This window comes from Desmodus rotundus, chromosome 10 (genome assembly GCF_022682495.2).
Source record: "Desmodus rotundus isolate HL8 chromosome 10, HLdesRot8A.1, whole genome shotgun sequence".
Taxonomy (NCBI): domain Eukaryota; kingdom Metazoa; phylum Chordata; class Mammalia; order Chiroptera; family Phyllostomidae; genus Desmodus; species Desmodus rotundus.
The window spans coordinates 10,986,502-11,004,093 of record NC_071396.1 but is presented as its reverse complement, the minus strand read 5'-3'; the positions used below and the strand labels follow the sequence as shown (position 1 = coordinate 11,004,093).

At 54.4% G+C, this 17,592-nt stretch overlaps 1 protein-coding gene across 1 annotated transcript in view; it reads right to left on the bottom strand.

The window, feature by feature from the left end:
* Positions 1-2,083: 2,083 nt before the first annotated feature.
* Positions 2,084-17,592, bottom strand: part of CNIH3 (cornichon family AMPA receptor auxiliary protein 3) — a gene marked incomplete at its 5' end in the record, with an annotated part of 96,691 nt that continues 81,182 nt past the window's right edge. Inside the window, 3 exons of the mRNA XM_071219568.1 lie at positions 2,084-8,227; positions 11,774-11,917; positions 15,709-15,821. Coding sequence (XP_071075669.1) covers positions 8,200-8,227; positions 11,774-11,917; positions 15,709-15,821 — 285 coding nt within the window. The remainder of the gene's footprint in view (positions 8,228-11,773; positions 11,918-15,708; positions 15,822-17,592) is intronic.

Sequence of the window (17,592 nt, the reverse complement as noted above, 5' to 3'; positions counted from 1 at the left end):
GGGTCTGGGCTTGGGAGATATTTTTTAAATCTCCTGTTTCTGCCCTGATTTAATCCTTTTCAGCTTTGTATCACCCCAGAATCGATCAGTTGTCTTTGTCCAAGTCACTGATGATAAATGTCGAACAGGACAGGGTTCACCACAAAGGTCCATGGCGCCCAATTCAGGACGATCTTCCACCATCCGGGCTGATGCTGATCCACGGGCCAGTGTTCTTGGCTTCCCTCTGTTTAGAAAGTGTGGTCACCCAATGGCGCTGAACACTCGGGCCTGGCTGGGCCGGGTTTCCCCCAACCATGAGGCAGAAACCAGTGATCGGGGTTTCCTACTAACCCAGACCTACCTCGGTGGCACGTGCCTCAAAGGGAGAGGACGATTGGGCCTCATCTTCTTATTTTCACCCAGGAGTGGCTGCTGCCAGACGGTGCTAGATCTTGAGGCACAGTTGTTCTAGTCCAGTCAATCATAAATATTAATTATGCACCAAGAACTGCTGATTTCACAGACCAGTCACCCAGGGTGCAGGGTTCTGAGTTGCCCCTCGGGGAGCTGGCCCGTCTGCCAGGCCATCGACCGTGCAGTGGTCTCCATGTCCCTGAGAGGCCCTCTCTGTCCCTTGCGTGGTCTACAAAGTTACTTCAACATCAACTTCACTCTCAGGTTAGTGGTGGGAAAATAAGAGCATCACAAGGCTGGTTCGGTGAGGCCACCAACCATCGGGATCTCCCCCAGAGCCGTGAGTGCTGCCCGGCAGTCCTCACCACTGCAGTCAAACTAGACGCTCCCAAGCACGGGGTCCTGACCGAGGTGTTCCGTGATAATTTAATGCGGGAGCTGGTATTAACTGGCTTCTCATGTTCCCTGCTTCCCCTGCTCTGAAAACCAGAAATGTATTCCTACCAGGAAGGTGATGTTTTTCTGATGGACCGAACATGTCTGAAAAGGCCAGGTTTACTGCTCAGAGCCCCATTCTGGCGTTTGAACTGACGGCCTGCCACATCATTTCAGTCTCTCTGCGCTGATAGGCCGGCAGCCACACTCCAGGAAACAAAACAGCTTCCTTGGGCCATTGAGACTCCAGACCGAGAGCTGTGTGCCTGCCCCCTGAGGTTCTCGGAGGCCAAGGGCCGAGAGAGTGTGTGTTGAAGATTAGCAGCCATAGGCTGGCAGGGAAGGGCACACCCATATTGTGAATGGCAAAGCCGAGCAGAGGAAGGACGAGCAGAGGAAGGAGAACAGTTACTGAGCTTATATTACGTGCAAAGCACAGCACTAGGCACGTCACAGACATCATCTCACGTATCACTAAGTCCCCCTCATAAGGTGGGTTCACCCCAGCTTTCAGACAAGAAGCATTGACCCAGCCACTGGAGGACCTTGGAAGCCTCCTGGGAAGGGACTCATCCTACAGGAAGAGTGACAGCTCCCAAGTAAATTCGAGGGCAGCAGGGCAAGGGTCAATGTGTAAATGTATTTTCATGCTCAGCAGAGTATGTTTCACTTATATTATCTCCACACTCACGCCCTCCTGACCTATGGTGCATAAAACCTAAGAGGCTACTTGGCCATCCTCTCCGGCGGACAAAAAGAACCTCAGTGGCTGCACCACAGTGTCACTGCTGTGGGGCAGGGGCAGGTCTAGCCATGAAGGCAACAGCACCCTCAGGGCCTTGAACTTTAGAGTCTGGTGCCCAAGCCCTCAGAGCTACTGGCTGCCAGCTGCCACTCGGGTCACTGGCTCCTGCAGTGTGGCCAGCCTTGTGCCAGAGGTCAGAACAGTACAGACTAGCAAATGTGAACCTTGAGGACCAGTAAACAGTTAACAACCAGCACTGGAGAGGGAAGGGGAAGGAGGGAACTCATCTGTAGCATTTGCAATTTCTGTGGTGTAAATACTCCCACCGTAGCTGGTTTCAAACTACTAATGAGACATCACAGAACACAAAGATAAGGGAGACGCACAGTAGCAGGCGGTTAGATAGTATTTCTGCCATAGACACAATAGAAAGAAGTTCAAGGACACAGATGACGGTAAAGGGCAGCAAAATAATTAGGAGGTGATAAATGTTGACTATATATTACCTTTGTTTTTAACAGAATTTATTTAATTGTAAGCTTACATAACCAGCTTTAATAATGGCTGCGTTTAACTGTTCAGCAAAATCCCTTAAAATTTTTGACAATTGGCTCTCACAAGCCTGTAGGAGAAAGCTCTAGTGCACCAGGAGCTGGGCGGGAAGAAGACATGGGCATCGCGTGGTGTCCTCAAGGTCAAGTTCACAGAACAGGAAGATACTCTTGGGCATCTAGAGCTCTCTGGGCAGAAGTTAATAGGAGCAGAAATGATCACAGAGGGGTGGGGCCAAGCCCGGAAGATACTGTTTTGTGATTGTGTCCATCCTGCTTCTATCACGGGACCTCCTGAAGCAATGAACGGCAATCCACGGGGCTAGTGCGAAGACCCTTTCCCTCTACAAATGCAGCCGTGCAAAATACAGTGGTACCTCGGCGATCGTCGTTAATTCGTCCCGGAACTGGTGACGAACACCGAGATGGACGAGCACCAAACAAATTTTTTAAGTGACGGGTGATGAAGCATTTTCTCTCACAGGTCGGCGTGGTGACTCATACCAGTCCCAGCAAGGGCCATGAGTCCCGAGCAAGCGCCGAGTGCTGAAACATGTTTTCCTCGTCAAAATGCGACGAGTACAGGGTTTGACGAGTTCCAAGGCCAACAAGGACCAAGGTAGGACTGTACTTCCATCCCAGGCAGGGTTCTGGGGAACAGGGGAACTCTGCTCCCTGCTCCTAACCAGCACGAAGCTAACACACGTCCCCATCCTTCCCTAGGAATGCCGGGTTGTGTCCTGAAGAACCCCCCACAGTGACCGCAGCTTTCTGCCTGAGCCTGGGGAGCAGAGGCCGCCCCAGGGGTGTCTGGGGGGGTGGGGAGGGGCAGGCGGAGGCGGCCGGAGATCAGATTTCATGCACCTGGGCACATCTGGCAGTGGAGCGGCCCGAGCCCCAGAAAGAACATGTTATGCAACAGACCTGCGCAATGAAACGACACAGCGCGAGTGCAATTAATTGTTGTCAAAGCACTTTGCCGGCTGCGTTCATCTCTTCTGTAGGAGAACAGAACTGTCGGAACGTGACAACTTTATTCAGCGTTGGTGCAATTACCAAGCCTAAAAATAGGAAGTCAAGGGGAGATTTCTCTCAGGAGGGCTGAGCTCCATTACCCGTGCCTCCTGTTTGGGACAGTGTGCCTCCAGGGTTGAAAGGAAAGAAGCTAAGATTCCTTGAACGTTGCCATGTGTTACTATGAGAAGCCGTCTTATTCGATACAACCCTCGCCCTAACTCTGTGTACGGAGGGGGGTGTTGGAGCGGAGCGCTGCCACCTGAGAGTCATTGAGCGGCCCTGACCAGTTACTTCATCTCAACCACACTCAAAGGGCAGATATCATCACCCCCGTCTCAGAGCTGGGAAAGCGGGGTCTCAGGGAGGTGAAGTGGCTTGCACAAGATCCCACAACACAAACCTTTGTGATTACAAACTTGCACGGAGGTGCTTGCTGTGAAACACCAGAGCGGAGCAGGGCCACGCTTCTGGGACAGCCCCACGCCTGCTGCTCCTTCTCCCCTTGCTCGTCTTTCTCACCTCCCTTTGCCCTCCCTGGGCTGTCCCACCCTTTCAGGAATACACAAGCGGTCAAGGCCCGGAGTCCAGGCTCCGGGACTCAGTAGTAGGCATGACCTCGGCTCATTTGTTTAACCTCTGTACGCTTTAGGATTTCAACGGTAAATTGGGGGTGCTCATAGTTCCTACTTCGTAACGATGTTGCGGGCACTGGAGAACATGCATGTTGTAAGCTGCACATGGTACCCAGGACACGGCTCATGTTCGACAGCAGTGGTCATCGTTACAGGCTAAAGAGTGTGGCATTGAAAGGTCTCGGGTCCTAGCCTGACCTCCACTCAGGGAACAAGGCATCGGGAGGCAGCTGGGTCCAGGGGTCTCCCCTACTTCCCCGGTGATGTCCCTCCCTCTGGAGGACCTTGCCCTGGATGGGCACAGGGCGCAGCGAGGGCAACGAGGACAACTTGCCCCTGCGAGGAGTTAGGTAGTGCTTGCTGTGGGCGGGGCCCTCTTCTGAGCTCTTTGCAAACATGACGTCCTCGCACCCTTCCAACATCAGGGCAGCGGGTGCCATTGCCCACTGCGTTGGGCCGAGTGAGGAGGAAGCTTCAGCGACGTCCCCCACGTCCTGCTGGGACTGTCGGGCACAACCATGCCAGGCCTGCACTCTGCCTCCCTGAGGGGAAGGAGCCAGGTCACCAACACTGTGCTGTCTGGGCCCCCTGAGAAACCCTCTCCTGGACGCCCAGACTCGAGCTTGGCAGGGGGAGCCTCCGTCACCCAAGGGTACCCTTCCCTGTGCGATGCATCTGTGGGGCCATGGCGCCTGCCTCCCTCGCCTTCCTCCCCTTGGACACGTCTGTGCGACGAGCAGCGAGAGATGAGATCTCCGAGCAGATGAAATGATGAGGGCAGTGGCGGCCCTGGGTGGGAATCTCACCCCTGACTAGCCCTGGCTCTCTGCACGGGACTCACCTTCACAGGTGAGGTTTCCCCTCCAGAAAAGAGATGGGACCGGACTCATGGTCTTGGTAGGGGGGTCAGACAAAAGCACGTGAAGTGTACAGAATCATGCCCGACACCTCAATTTATGGCTACTGTTAGAACTGGCCACTGACTTGTCGCCCTGAGCTTGCGTCTGGCTGGGTCACTGAGGAAAGACAGACGAGGGAAGACACACCTGCTCTGAGCCTGCCCGGTTTCCTCGTCTGTAAAGTGGGGGTGAGAGTACCCTGCTTTGCAGGCTCATTGCGAGTCCTGGGTGAGATCATGGTATAAGGGGTAGCCCAGTGCCCAGCACACCACATGGGCCCCACCGACTGTGCCCTTTACTCTTTCTAAATCCTCACCCAAGGATATGCCGATCGATTTTACAGAGAGAGAGAGATCGATGGGAGAAACATCTATCACTTCCCTCCCGCACGTGCCCTGACTGGGGATCAAACCCACAACCCAAGCACGTGCCCCCAACCGGGGATCAAACCTGCAACTTCTTGATGCGTGGGACGGTGCTCCAACCAACCGAGCCACCGGGCCAGGGCACTGCGCCCATTACTCTCACTCTCTATTATCATGATTAGCGCCTCTAGGAACTGAAAATTGGCTCAAACTCCCAATAAAATACTCGGGTTATTTCTTTCCCCAGCTCAACTTTCCCTCCTGGGAAACATCTGATGCTTCTCTTTCAGAACCGTAAGAACTGCCTGAGAGACGCTTGCAGCTGTTACAGCATTCAGAGGACCACCATACAAAAGACCCTCCTACAACAGAGCAAGTCTGAGGGTGGCGCATGAAGGAGGGAAAGAAAACCAGGCACTTCTGCTCTACTTTAAAAATCTTTTCTCAAAAAGTTCATGTTACTAATCAAAACTTCATAGGACCCTGAGCTACTTTGCCAGCTTTCAGGTGTGATGGAAAGGGCATGGTTTTTTTTGAAGTCATATGACCTGGCTTCAAAGGCAGGTCTGTGACTGCTATGTGGCTATAGGGAAGTCGCTTACCCTCTCTGAGCTTCACTTGCCTCACTTAGAAAATGAGAAAAACAATAGTATCAACTTCATAGGATTGTGAAGAGGTTCAAATGAGAAGGTGTGAAAGCAATGTTAAGCACTGTGTAACTGTGAGTTGCTATTATTCACTGTTAAGAGAAATGTCTAATTCAATGCTCAATTACAATGAACAGAGTATCTCAGGAAGCTGCTATCTCTGTGTCCTCCTTCTTTGTAAGTTTGACTTTCCATTGCCACTTTAACGGTCTTTGTGTGGTGTCTGCTATTATAAGCTACTTCAAACCTTTCTGAAAGAAGGCAAATTATTGCGTTGGCCCAAAAGTTTGTGTGTTTTTTTTCCATCAAATAAAAGATACATTTTTCATTTTCACCAATAACTTTGTTGATTTGGATATTCTGAGTGTGTCGGCTACCTCCTGAATGATATAATGTTTATTGTTCTCCATTAATGTCTCAATTTGATCATTATCACCTTCAGCCGGTCCATCTGACCGTGGAGCATCATCCAGTGAGAAATCTCCAACACGAAACTTCGCAAACCACCTCTGACACATTTGACCAGTCACGGCACCTTTTCCATACACTGCACAAATCTCTTTTTTTTTTGCGCTTCAGTTGCGTTTTTATGTTTCTTGAAATAATAAAGCATAATATACCGAAAATGTTGCATGTTTTCTTCCATCTTCAATATTAAAATGGTTGCAAACAATTCACCAATTTTGCTGGTTTTTTAATGCATGCTGATATGACAGCTGCCACAATGCGATCTGACAAAACATTTGTTTTGAATGAAGTTAAAGACAACTAAGGGTTACTGGAGCCACCCTATGGAAAAAACCAAACGAACTTTTTGGCCAATCCAATATAAAAACAAACAAAATAGCTCCGTGGTGAGAAGGGACCTGGGCCACGTTCCCCTCCCATTCAGCTCCATGTGTCAGATGGCCACGGGGTCAGATCGCCATGTGCAGCCTGGACGCCAGTGCGGTTTCTCTGGATGAACACGGAGGTTCCTCCCAGGAGTGGGGTCACAGACAAGGCCAACCAGCCCTGAAGGTAACTGTCCATCCCAACCACACTTACCCAGCTGGGACCGTGGGGATTGGCCAAGGGGAAGCCTGCTTCCAAAAATACCACCTCGAATGCTCTGGTTTTATATCTTCGGCCTCAGGGCGAACATCTGCATTTTGTTTTCTGTGGAATATTTAGAAGCAAAATGCCTTTTTGAAACTTTGCTCTTTCTACCTACCAGCTTACCAACCATATGGAGACAAACCCAGCCAGTAGTGAGGTTTACATGAGACAGCCAGGTAGGCAAGCCACTCCAGCTGCCACGCTTTAAACAAAGCACATTATGCATTACACAAACACCATTCAGAAGCCTAAGTCACGGGGTTCAGATGGGAGCTGGGTACACGGATAAATAGCCTGTGTGTGTCAAACAGAAGAAAAGAAGGGATGTTGGGGGAATAGTCAATGATCGCTGTGCCCAAGCTCAGCATCATAGAAACCTCCACCTTTTCGTCACTCACAACCTCCCAGCCCGGCTCCCACTCGGAGAGGAGGGAACGTCACGGGGAGAACTCTAAATAAGCAAACATCCTCACATTGAACCGAACAGTACGGGTGGTGCAGCATCATGAAATAAAGCTGGAACTTTAATGAGTCCAGCACTGTGGTGTCTCATTATGCCGTCGCTGCTGAATCCCCCAGCTCTGGGCCCCGCTCCAGCACCTCCTGGCCCCGGAGCTGCCAGGGGTTCCTTGAAGGACAGCCGCTTTAACTGGTGGAGACAGCTGTGTGCATTCCATGACCCGTGATGTCTTCGGGTGGTGACACCTTGAACATGCAGGAAATGGTTTAAAAATCTTTTTCTTGCTAGGATTCCTCCTTCCCAGCCCCCCAGCCCCACGTCCGTGACTTCGGGCGTAATTCATTACCAGTGTATTGCACCAAATGCAGCTCGAGACAGCGCTGAGCTGGGTTCTCGCAAAGCAGGGCACGAGCACGGACACCCCTCAAGCTCAAGGCTGGTCACAGCTGAAGGCAGCGGCCGGCACCCCCCCCCCCAGGCACTCCCCTGAGGAGAAGGGCATGGCCGTGGCTTGGAAGCAACACCAGAGCCTGGGGCGGCCCACGGCATCAGGGAGGCCTGCAGTGGGTCCCACCAACTCAGCCTTGATTCTGGGTCTTCCCGCTCCTTAGCAGGCACCTCCCAGACTTCCAGCCCCCACGACCACGGTCCAGGAAATCAGAGTGAACTTGCGGGGAGTTGTTTGATGAAGTGGATCCAGGAAGCAGGAAATCTTGCTCAGGAGGCCCCTGCTGCTCAGAAGGGGTCCCCCACCCGAGTGCGGTGTGAACGCTGAAGAGTGGGTTACACGGTTGACGCGGCCTCCAGGCGGCTGCCTGTCCCAATTCTGGGTCAGTTGTCGGCTGGGTCTCCTTCTCATACATCCCCACTCGGGTCCCTTCTCCAATCGCCAGCAGACATGACTTCTCAGCCTCAGCTCTCTCCCATACCCATCTCTGATGACGTGTGTGGTCTTTAAGAGCTCACTAAAGTGTAGATCATGCTGAATGCAGAAAGAAGGGGGAGAGAAAGCATTAGTGGGGGACACGGAGGACTCAGACTGGCCCTCAAAAGAGGCACCCGCCAAAAGCCAGCCCCTTGTCCTTCCTGTCACTAGAGCATCTCATTGGACAAAACATTTGTTAGGAGAGCATACTGTGTCGCTTAGATAAAAGATGTGATACTCTGAGTGCCTATTACTGCTCTCACCAGGCTGATTATTATGGCTGTTAGTCCTCTCTGCCCAGTGCCGGCAGGTCCGGGGATGGGGGCAGGGAGGCTGCGGTGGCATCTTTATCCTGCTGGCCACCCTGTGCTCCCAGGACGGCCGTGTGCAGTGCCTCCCAGCCTGGACTGGGTGACAGGTCAGTGCAGGCAAACTCTGCAAGACCAAGGAACGTTTTGTACAAAATGTACACTTTAATGATTTGGCAGAAAGAAAAACAGCACCTTTTTACATGGGAGAGAGAAAGAAGGATAATCCAAGGAAGAAAACCAAAGGGAAAAACCTGAAATGTTTCACTTCCAGCCCTGCCCAGCTGCAAAGCCCCAGAGAGCTCTTCTGTGAAGCCCCATATCTGAGCACCTGTTGATGGTGTGCCTCCTGCCTGCCCAGCCCCCTGCCCCTGGTGCTGGGAGACAATGGTGAGTGTGCAGCCCCCGTCCTCACCTTGAGGGGAGTGCTCAGCCTCCCCATAGCAATACCAAGGGTTTAGTGAGCACCTACTATGTGCCAGGCACTGCAGACACAGAGGTGAATAAAACAGGCGAGGTCTCTACCATCAAGAAAACCATATGACTGGGCAGGAGGGTGGTGCTACTTTAGGCAGACAGAGTCAGCCTGCTTGGACTCCTGACTTGAAAAGATCTTTCTGTTGTGCAGGCAGAGTCCACACTGGACTAACCAGCTAGTATTGGTGTAAGTATGTTAGTATGAGTATTAGCATTGGTATTAGCATTAGCAATAGCTCGTCCCCATCCTGTGTAACCTGCAAGCCCCTCCTGGTCCACAGGGCAACCTGAGGAGGGGTGGCTCTGGGAGCAGGGATGGTTGGTGCAGTGTTGCGGGAAGAGCCCACGCTCCAGGGCCAGATAAAGAGCTAACTGTCAGCTGAGACCTCAGACACATTTCTCACTCTGAGGTCCTCAGGAACCTCGGCCCTGCATGGACAGAGTTCCAGCTGCTGTCACTGGAGTCTCCATCCTCTGCTCAGCTCAGACACAGCTTTGTACCTGTGGGTCCCCTTCCCTCGCAAAGACAGTGGCACGGGCTGACAAGCCTGTGCTTTCTACCAGCTCTGGATCTGAGGGTCTGGGAGCTCCTGAAGCAAGAGAAACGAGGCCTTTGATGAGCCTCGAAGAGCCCCCATGGGAAAGAGGAAGAAAGAGGAAGCCTGGCAGCCACCCAGGGTCCCAGTGAGGCCCAGGAGCAGTTGTTTCAAATTCTGTTTTGGATACAAAGTAATTAACAAATGTCTCATGAAGCAGCGCCAAACTGAACTGAGGGACAGACAGTCCAACAGGACGTCTGGAACACCATCAGTCACAGAATAATCACATCCAGCACCCCCCAGGCCCCTCCGCCCACAGCCCCGCACACACGGCAGCTCTGCTCTGTCTGCGAATTCCTTTGCCTTCTTCCCCACAATGCCTTGGGCTCAGCAGTTACTGCAACAAAACTGAAATGCGGGAGCTCGACCAGCCTCGTCCCCATCTGGGCTGAGGTGGACCCCACGCTAACGGGGCAGGAGCCAAGGGACGTCCTTGTTTGGCTGGCTCTGGGGACAGGCAACTCAGTCTATGCTTCTGTCGCAGGGGACAGTCTACAGGGCTCACACACAGAGGTCAAGCATATCCAGGGAAGAGACCCAACCTCCAGGGCAATCCAGGAGTCGAGTCGCCAAGAGGGCCAGGGCTACTCTGCAGGTTCCCCAAGACGGGAGCCAGCCGGAGCAAGCTCTAGTGGCCAGGGCAGTCAGACTTGGGGTTGGAGGACTTGGGGGAACCTGCTGGCACCTTGGAAACCTCCGGAGAGGCTTCAGAGATCCGCGGGCTCCTTGCAGGGTGAAGCAGGCCATGTTCCAGGACACCCCATCCATCCAGGAGCACAAAAGAGGCCAAGCCCCGACCAAGCCTTGACTCCAAGAAGATTTTGGTAGAATAACTGACTCCCCTCTCAGGCTGGGTTATTCCAGGGGAAACCACCCAGGACCCCTGAGTCTTCTGGGCACAGGATGAAGAGGGGACAGGAGGCAGAACCGAGCAGCACCCCAGAGCAGTGGGTCTTACCCTCAGGTGAGCTGTAGAGCTGCCAAATTCTGAATCAGCAGCTCTAACCCCGGGAATCTGCATTTTAAGAAGGATTCCCTCCCCTGCCCCGCCCCCCTGCTCCCCCGACTATGATGCAGGAACTCCAGAGACCACACCTGGATCAAGACTTTTCTAGAGGTTTCCTAAGGCAGGCAGCAGTTCAGAGCTCAGTCTTTGGGAACAGAGTTGAGATGGGCCAACAGCTGCGACACTATTAACCGTCCCTGGGAAGAGTATCTAATTATCTCGGGTTCCGTTTCCTCATTGCTAACATATGGGAAATGATAGCATTTAGCTCCTAAACCGAGTGAGGCTTGCAAAGTTTATAGACCAAAGCCTGGCTCGTTTTTCAATGCCGGACAAACGTGGCCATTTCTCATCCTGTTCTGGCCCAGCCCGAATACCGAGGTGGCCCTGGCGTCTAACACCCTGCCCCCACCCTCCTCTTCCTCACCCGCTGCTGTCAGCCAGGCCATTGTGGAGACAGTGCTGGGACACCTGAAGATATCACGCCCTGCCACAGGTATCAACAGGACAGCAAGGTGACAGGTGAGACACCTCAGAGAGGAGCTCCAAGGGGAACAGGAAGAAGGAAGAGATGTTTCCAGAAAAGGCACTCTCTGGAGTATGAAACCAGAAGACAGTCTGTTTATAGCCATCTGCTTAGCTAGGATGTTCCGGGTGAAGGCGTGAAAGGGGGTTGGGGGTGGGGAGATACCTGAAGCGGACTTGCAATGTCGGCTTGTTTTTCTTTATTGGAATGGTGGTGTGTCGTATTGGGAGAGGTGTAAGTGTGAGCATTTAATAACACGCCCCTTGGTGAAGCGTGGCTGCCGCCGGGGTCTCTGTGATGGTCCCAAGAATGCTCACAAGCAGAAGTGGGGGCAAGGGGCGAAGAGGCTGGGCCTCGGGGCCACGGGGGACCTGGCAGCCTTCTGCGCAGCTGCTGGGGGCTGCGCCCTGTGGGCAGTGGGCCCGCCCCTCCCAAGGATACACCTTGTGCAGGAAGTGTTTCCGCCCAGGGCCCTAAGGACGCGCGCACAGGTCAGCAGGCAAGGCTTCTTGCAGGACCTCGTCCCTCGCTGCTTCATACAGGAGCCCTTGCTCCCACCCCAAGTCACACAGCTGGTGTCATATCCCATAGGGTCACAGGCCATCTCTCGAAGACCAGGGGCCCGGCCTGAGACCCCCGCCCCACTTCCCGCACGAGTCAGACCCACCCGGAGGGGCGTGAACTCACCAGTACAGGTAGTAGAAGAAGGAGAGAAGGTAGAAGGCCAGCTTACACCAGGCCTCCTTCTGACAGTAACTCAGGGTGTCTGCGTTCATGACCACGGGCGGGTCGTAGGCCAGCTCGGAGCTGTCCGCCGGACAGTGGAAGTACCTGCGGGGGAAGAGCATGTGGCGTCACCAGGGGGTTTGGAAGGGACTTCTGAAGTCCTTGGGGCCGAGCCCTGCCACCGCTGGCCTGCCCTCTGGGAAGCTCTGCTAAGCAGATGTCTGCCTTCTGCTCACCCACAGCCCGGGCCCTGCCATCTGGCGGGTTCTAGTGACTCTCTAGCTACTCGGGTCTCCGGCGTCATGGCGATTTCACCCACACACCACGCTGCTCCCACAGAGGGGAAACGTCACCTGGTGGCACCTGGGAGATACCTGGAATGGCCTCCTTTCTGCTGGGGTGTGGACAAGGGGTCCGTGCTGTGTGCCCACGTGGCTATCAGTACAGGTGGAGGTGTGGCCAGACATCGAGCTGTGCGTCACTGCCTCGATGCCACCTTCGTCATCAACCACAGTGGATTAAACCCCGTCCTCCACCCAGACCCTCTTTGAAAATCCTGAATACTCTGGGAGGGGCATTCTATTCCCACCTGAGTGACAGAAGGACCCAGATCAGCAAAAAGAGCAGTGGCCATCTCGGGGAGAGGGGAGCCCAGGGGATGCTGGGGGAGCGGAAGAACAGTGTGTGGAAGGCGGGACACAGGAGGGAGCAGACTGTGTGCCTCGCACGGCGGCTGGGCGTGGGCTGGCCTTGCGCTGGCCTTGCTCACAGCACCAGAGAGACCCTCGGGCTGAGGACGTGGCGGGTCAGGAGGCGAGGGCCGCCCCCGGGGTATTTCCTCTGACTGACACAGCCCCGGGCCTCAGCCACAGCCCCTCTGAAGGATCAGTGCAGCGGAGGTCGTGCAGGGGCTGCTTCTCCGTCAGTCTGGTAAAGGAATCGGGAGGCCAGGGGGCAAATGCATGGCTCCCTCCTCCTTCCCCTTCACAGCATGGCACTGACATGAACTGCCATCGCCACTGTGCTCACAGGAAGTCACAAGCAGATCCAATGACATCCGCCAGACCATACCCCCCCCCCCCCCCCCCCCGGGCCACTTGCCTCTCCTCTCCCCAGGGGCAGATTTCAAAGCCTATTCGCTGTTGCTGTGGCCTTGTGCCCAGGTGACCTCATTCAGTGGAGGCAGGGGCGCCAGGGCTCTGCCGCTCACCGGCCCCCGGGCTGACCTTCCTCGGGTCAGTCATCAAGCTCTCTGAGCCTCAACTTACCCTTCTGTAAAATGGGGGTGTAACTGCCTACTCCGAAGGCCTATTGTGATGATAATAAGAGGGGACAGATACAAATCGTCCGCAAAGAACAGGTACTGAACAGAAGTTCTGCAATTCTACTTGTATTTAAGCAAACAAAGCTGGGGCAGAGGGGCTCTGTCTGCACGAGAAACATCACTGGACTGGACCTGGTGGAGGGTGGTGGTGGGGGTGCATGTGAGAAATAGAAATGGATAAAAGAGGCCAGTTAAGGACTTCCGGTTTTAAAGGATTCCTACCCTCTCTTGCCTTTCTCTTTCATCTTCTGAGAGCTTATGAATCGCCAGAATGAGGCTAGACCCTGTCAAGGATTCAGAAAGAAAAGCAAGACAAGGTCCCTCCTGGCAAGGAGGCTGCCGTGGCTCTTATGCCAAGGTGACATTCCAAGTCCAAGGACGCCGGTTGCCCCTCCCTTTTCCCCTCTTGGAGGAGCAGCTGCCCTAAGGAGCAGCGCAAAGGTCAATGCCAGTGATGCCCTGGAATGGAGGTGCGTGATTCCTAGGACCTTGGGTTCAACGCCTTTCATAGAGAGAGGAGCCAGCTCTCTGGGGCAGTGTGCCATCCAGAGGCTGGCCCTGGCCCTGCTATGTCCTAACTGAGTGACTCCGGGCAGTGACACAGTAGTCGCTGTGTTCCCGTGGGTAACATAGAGAAGGAAGCCCTCCTCACCCAGTTTTTGGGGGCCACTGAGAGAGGAAGGCACAGAAAGTTCCTGAGTGGGTACGCAACATGTGCCAGCCCACAGCGGGTCTGGCTGATGCCTTTCAAGCTCGGGCTTCAGACCACCTGCACTTAAAGCAGGGCTCTCTCATGTGACCAAAGCATTTCCCTTCCGGCCCAGACCTGCAACGTCTTCTCTGCGCTCTGGCCGGAGGCCGCATCATCCGTCCAGCCACCCAGCTCGAAGGCTCCCTCTCCTTCACTTCCTGCCCCCAACTATTGGCCATGGCCCGTCCGCTTTACCTCCACAAACCCTCTCCTCTCTCCACTCCAACTTCCCCTGCCTGGTTGGAGTCTCCAGGAGCTCTTCACCTGGGATTTCATCATAACCTCCTAACTGGATTTTGTCCTCAAAACTTCATCCTCTGGCCCATCCTTCACACAGCAGCCAGGTCAGGTAACCCCACTTCCCTCCTCAAAAGTTTCCAAGGGCTGTCCTTTCCCCACAGAATAAATGAATCCCAACTTCCTCACCCAATGGTTTCAGACCTCCACACCTGACACCCCCCACCACCCCCCGCCGCTGTCTGTCAACCCATCTCTGCTCACTTCCCTCCAGCAAGGAAGGAAGGTCCCTACACCGTGAACAACTGCTCCTCCCCAGACGCACCCAGCGCTCCCTGACCTCTGAGCCTTTGCAGAGGCGGGTCCCTCCACCGGAATGTGCTTGTCCAGAATCTGTGGTATCACCCTCCCAGTCTAATTTGAATGTTCACTTCTCTAAACTCCCGCGTGAATTCCTCATAAACCTGTTAAGGATACAATACTTCCCTCTGCCACTGGGGTACACATTCCTCGAGGGCAGAGGTTCCATCTTACATTCATCTTGGACTCCCCTGCAATGTCTGGCCCATGGTGTGTGTCCCCTACGTCTGCCGAACGAAGGACTGAATCCTCAGGATGTGACTAAATACAGACTAATTTTATGTGAATGACAAGGATGAGATGTTTGGGGGGTCAGAGCTCCGGGAGCAAGGGGTGCAGGGTGGTTAATTTATCCGCACAGTTGCATTCTTGACTACTTCTGCACCCCCTTCCTACCCCCACGTCCCTGTGGTCACTGCGTTTTCCATAGAGCCCAAAGCACATGGCCTGATGCAAGGTCTCTGCAGGGAAGGGAGTCGTGAACACCAGAACTGCCCCAGAAAGCCCAGCCCGTCTGGGAGGTGTTGCGGTTTTTCGTTTGTTTAATTAAGGTACAATTCACATACCAAAAAATTCACCTTTCTGAAATCACGCAATGCGGTGGTTTTTAGCACATTCAGAGAGTTGCGCGACCACCCCCAGTATCGAATTTCAGGACATTTTCCTCTCCCTGAAAAACCCTGCTCCTATTAGCAGCCCCCCTAACTCCCCCCTTCCAGCCCCAGGCAGCCGCCAGTCTTCTGTCTGTCTCTGTAGATGTACGTATTTCGTATTACATTTCACATAAATGGCCTTTTGTGAGTGGCCTCGTTCACTTGAATTTTTCCCAGGTTCATTCACGGTGTAGCGTGTGCCAGCACTTCACTGATTTTTGTTGCCAAATAGCGTTCCATTGTAAGGGTGTACTGCATTTTGTTTATCCATTTACCTGTTGGCACACATTTGCGGCGTTTCTACTTGCAGCTCTTGCGAACTATGCTGTAGCTGCTTTTAACGCGGACCTGCAGGGCGGAGGCTGTGGAAGGCAGAGCCTATACAGGGGCTGCCCCTTGTGGGACTGGCTGCCCGAGAGCTGCTCAGGAAGAAGGTGCTGGAGAAAGGTTCTCCCAAAGGAAAAGGCGAGAGGAAGACCCCCAGGGGGCTGGCCTGTTTGGGGAACGCGGTCTCTGGAGGGCAGGCTGCCCACGCGGGAAGGGGAAGGACAGACGGGCCGGGCGGACTTACCTCCAGAAGTGGTAGAAGAGTAGGGGCGCATTGAGCCCCAGGGTGAGCCACTCCTGAGCACACAGGAACATGACGCAGAAGAGGGTGTGGATGGAGTACTCCGGCAGCACCAGCTGGAGGGGGCGGAGAGCCAGGGCAGCGTCAGAGAGAGGGACGGGCAGCCTCGGCCTGCTGGCCACACGGCACCCCCCACCCCACCCCACCGCAGCAGCAGGGTCGCTGCCCCTCCACCGGGATGCAGCTCTGGCACCAGAGCTGCTTTATACCCGCCCTGAATGGACGCAGGCCCTCGGCACCTTACTTCCCGGAATAGGCCCGTGTTTCTGGGGTCCCCCAAGGGTGATCCCTAGGAGGACCGGAAGAGGCCGTGTAGTGCCGTCCCTGTGAGGTCTGACCCGAGTGAAACTCGTGGGTTTCTGGTGACTCTGTGCCTGCCCCACTCCTGTCTTCCTGGCCCCTGTGCATCTCCCCATAGAAACTCACAAACTGAAAGCAAATACGTGTGTTTACTGCAAACATAGGAGGGCTGGGGAAAACGGAGAAGGAGCGTTTTGCTTGCCGGAGGCAGGACCAACAGGACCCAAGGGAAAGAACGTGCTGTGATGACGGCGGGGCAGGGCGGGGGGCTCCGCCTCTGGGGAGAGGGCGTGGCCCAGCCCAAGAAGAGTCCGTGGTGGGCGGTGACCCGCAGGAAGACTAGGCTCCCCACCCCCGATTCATACGGGCAGGGGTAAACTGGGTAAAAAGAGCTTAAAATGATTGTGACCCCTCTCCCAAGGGTTGCTACATCTTAACAGACAACAGAGTTGGAACAGAAATCGAAGCGACTGCAAAGGAGAAATATGGTCTCCAGAGGAGTAGACAGGAAACTCCAAGACGGAGATACAGATGCACCATCGTCCCCAGTCACATAGGAGTGTGTGTGTGTGTTATAGCACCTACCTATTGCTTGGACCATCACGAAGTCTTTGGTCTTCTAGCAAAACCTTTCTAACCATCCTTCAAGGCCCATGTCAATGCCACTTTCTAATGGAAGCTCTGCCCACCTCCCCCCCGCCCCCCCACCCCCGTTGCAGCTGAGCCGCACAGCAGCTTTCCGACCTCCTCCTGGCGTGCTGTCCGCACCCTACCCACTGTGGGTCGTCACCCTCCTCCCAGCTCTCAGCGCACGTGGATCCGCTCCGCTCTTCCATTAGCCTTCTTGGCCGGGCTCTAGTCTTTTCTCATCGCCGTTTGCAAAGTGCTTTTGCGCACTTACAGAGACCTAACAAGGATTTGACGAAACGATCCGAATGGACCCAGTGCCTGTGTTTGCGGCGTGGCTGGCTGGTGTTGGCGGTGCAGCCTGCAGTCACAAACCCAGACTTCTCCTGAGGGGGGACAGGCTGTCTCACACTGTTCTGTTTGGGTGCGGAGCACGACTTTGGTCTCATCTCTAGCCTTGGTCGGCGGAGCTGACTGACCCAGGCCGCAGATACAGGTGTGTGTGTGAGGGGGGACACGCACTAAAAATAAATACATGCAGAGGCACACATGTAAGGAAAGCATTTCGTAACTAAGTGGCGTTGTCTTTATTCTCAAATCCAGGGAAGATAACCTGCATGGGCCCACATCTTAGAATTCTCAGACAGTAACCCGGCATCAACGGGAAAGAGCCATCGGTCTGGTGTCAGTGACCTGAATGGGCGAACCAGGGACACCCAGCCGCTCCCAGCCTCAGCCAACCGGTGGGAGGGGGCGTGTCCCTGGTGGGAGGGGGCGTGTCCCTATCTTCACCCGACAAGACCTCGCCAACCCCATCCACGCCTACTAAGGCACCGCCCTGCCTCCGTCTGCTCAGAGAGGAAGCCTCCACCTCTGCTGTGCACATCTCTCCTTTTTTTT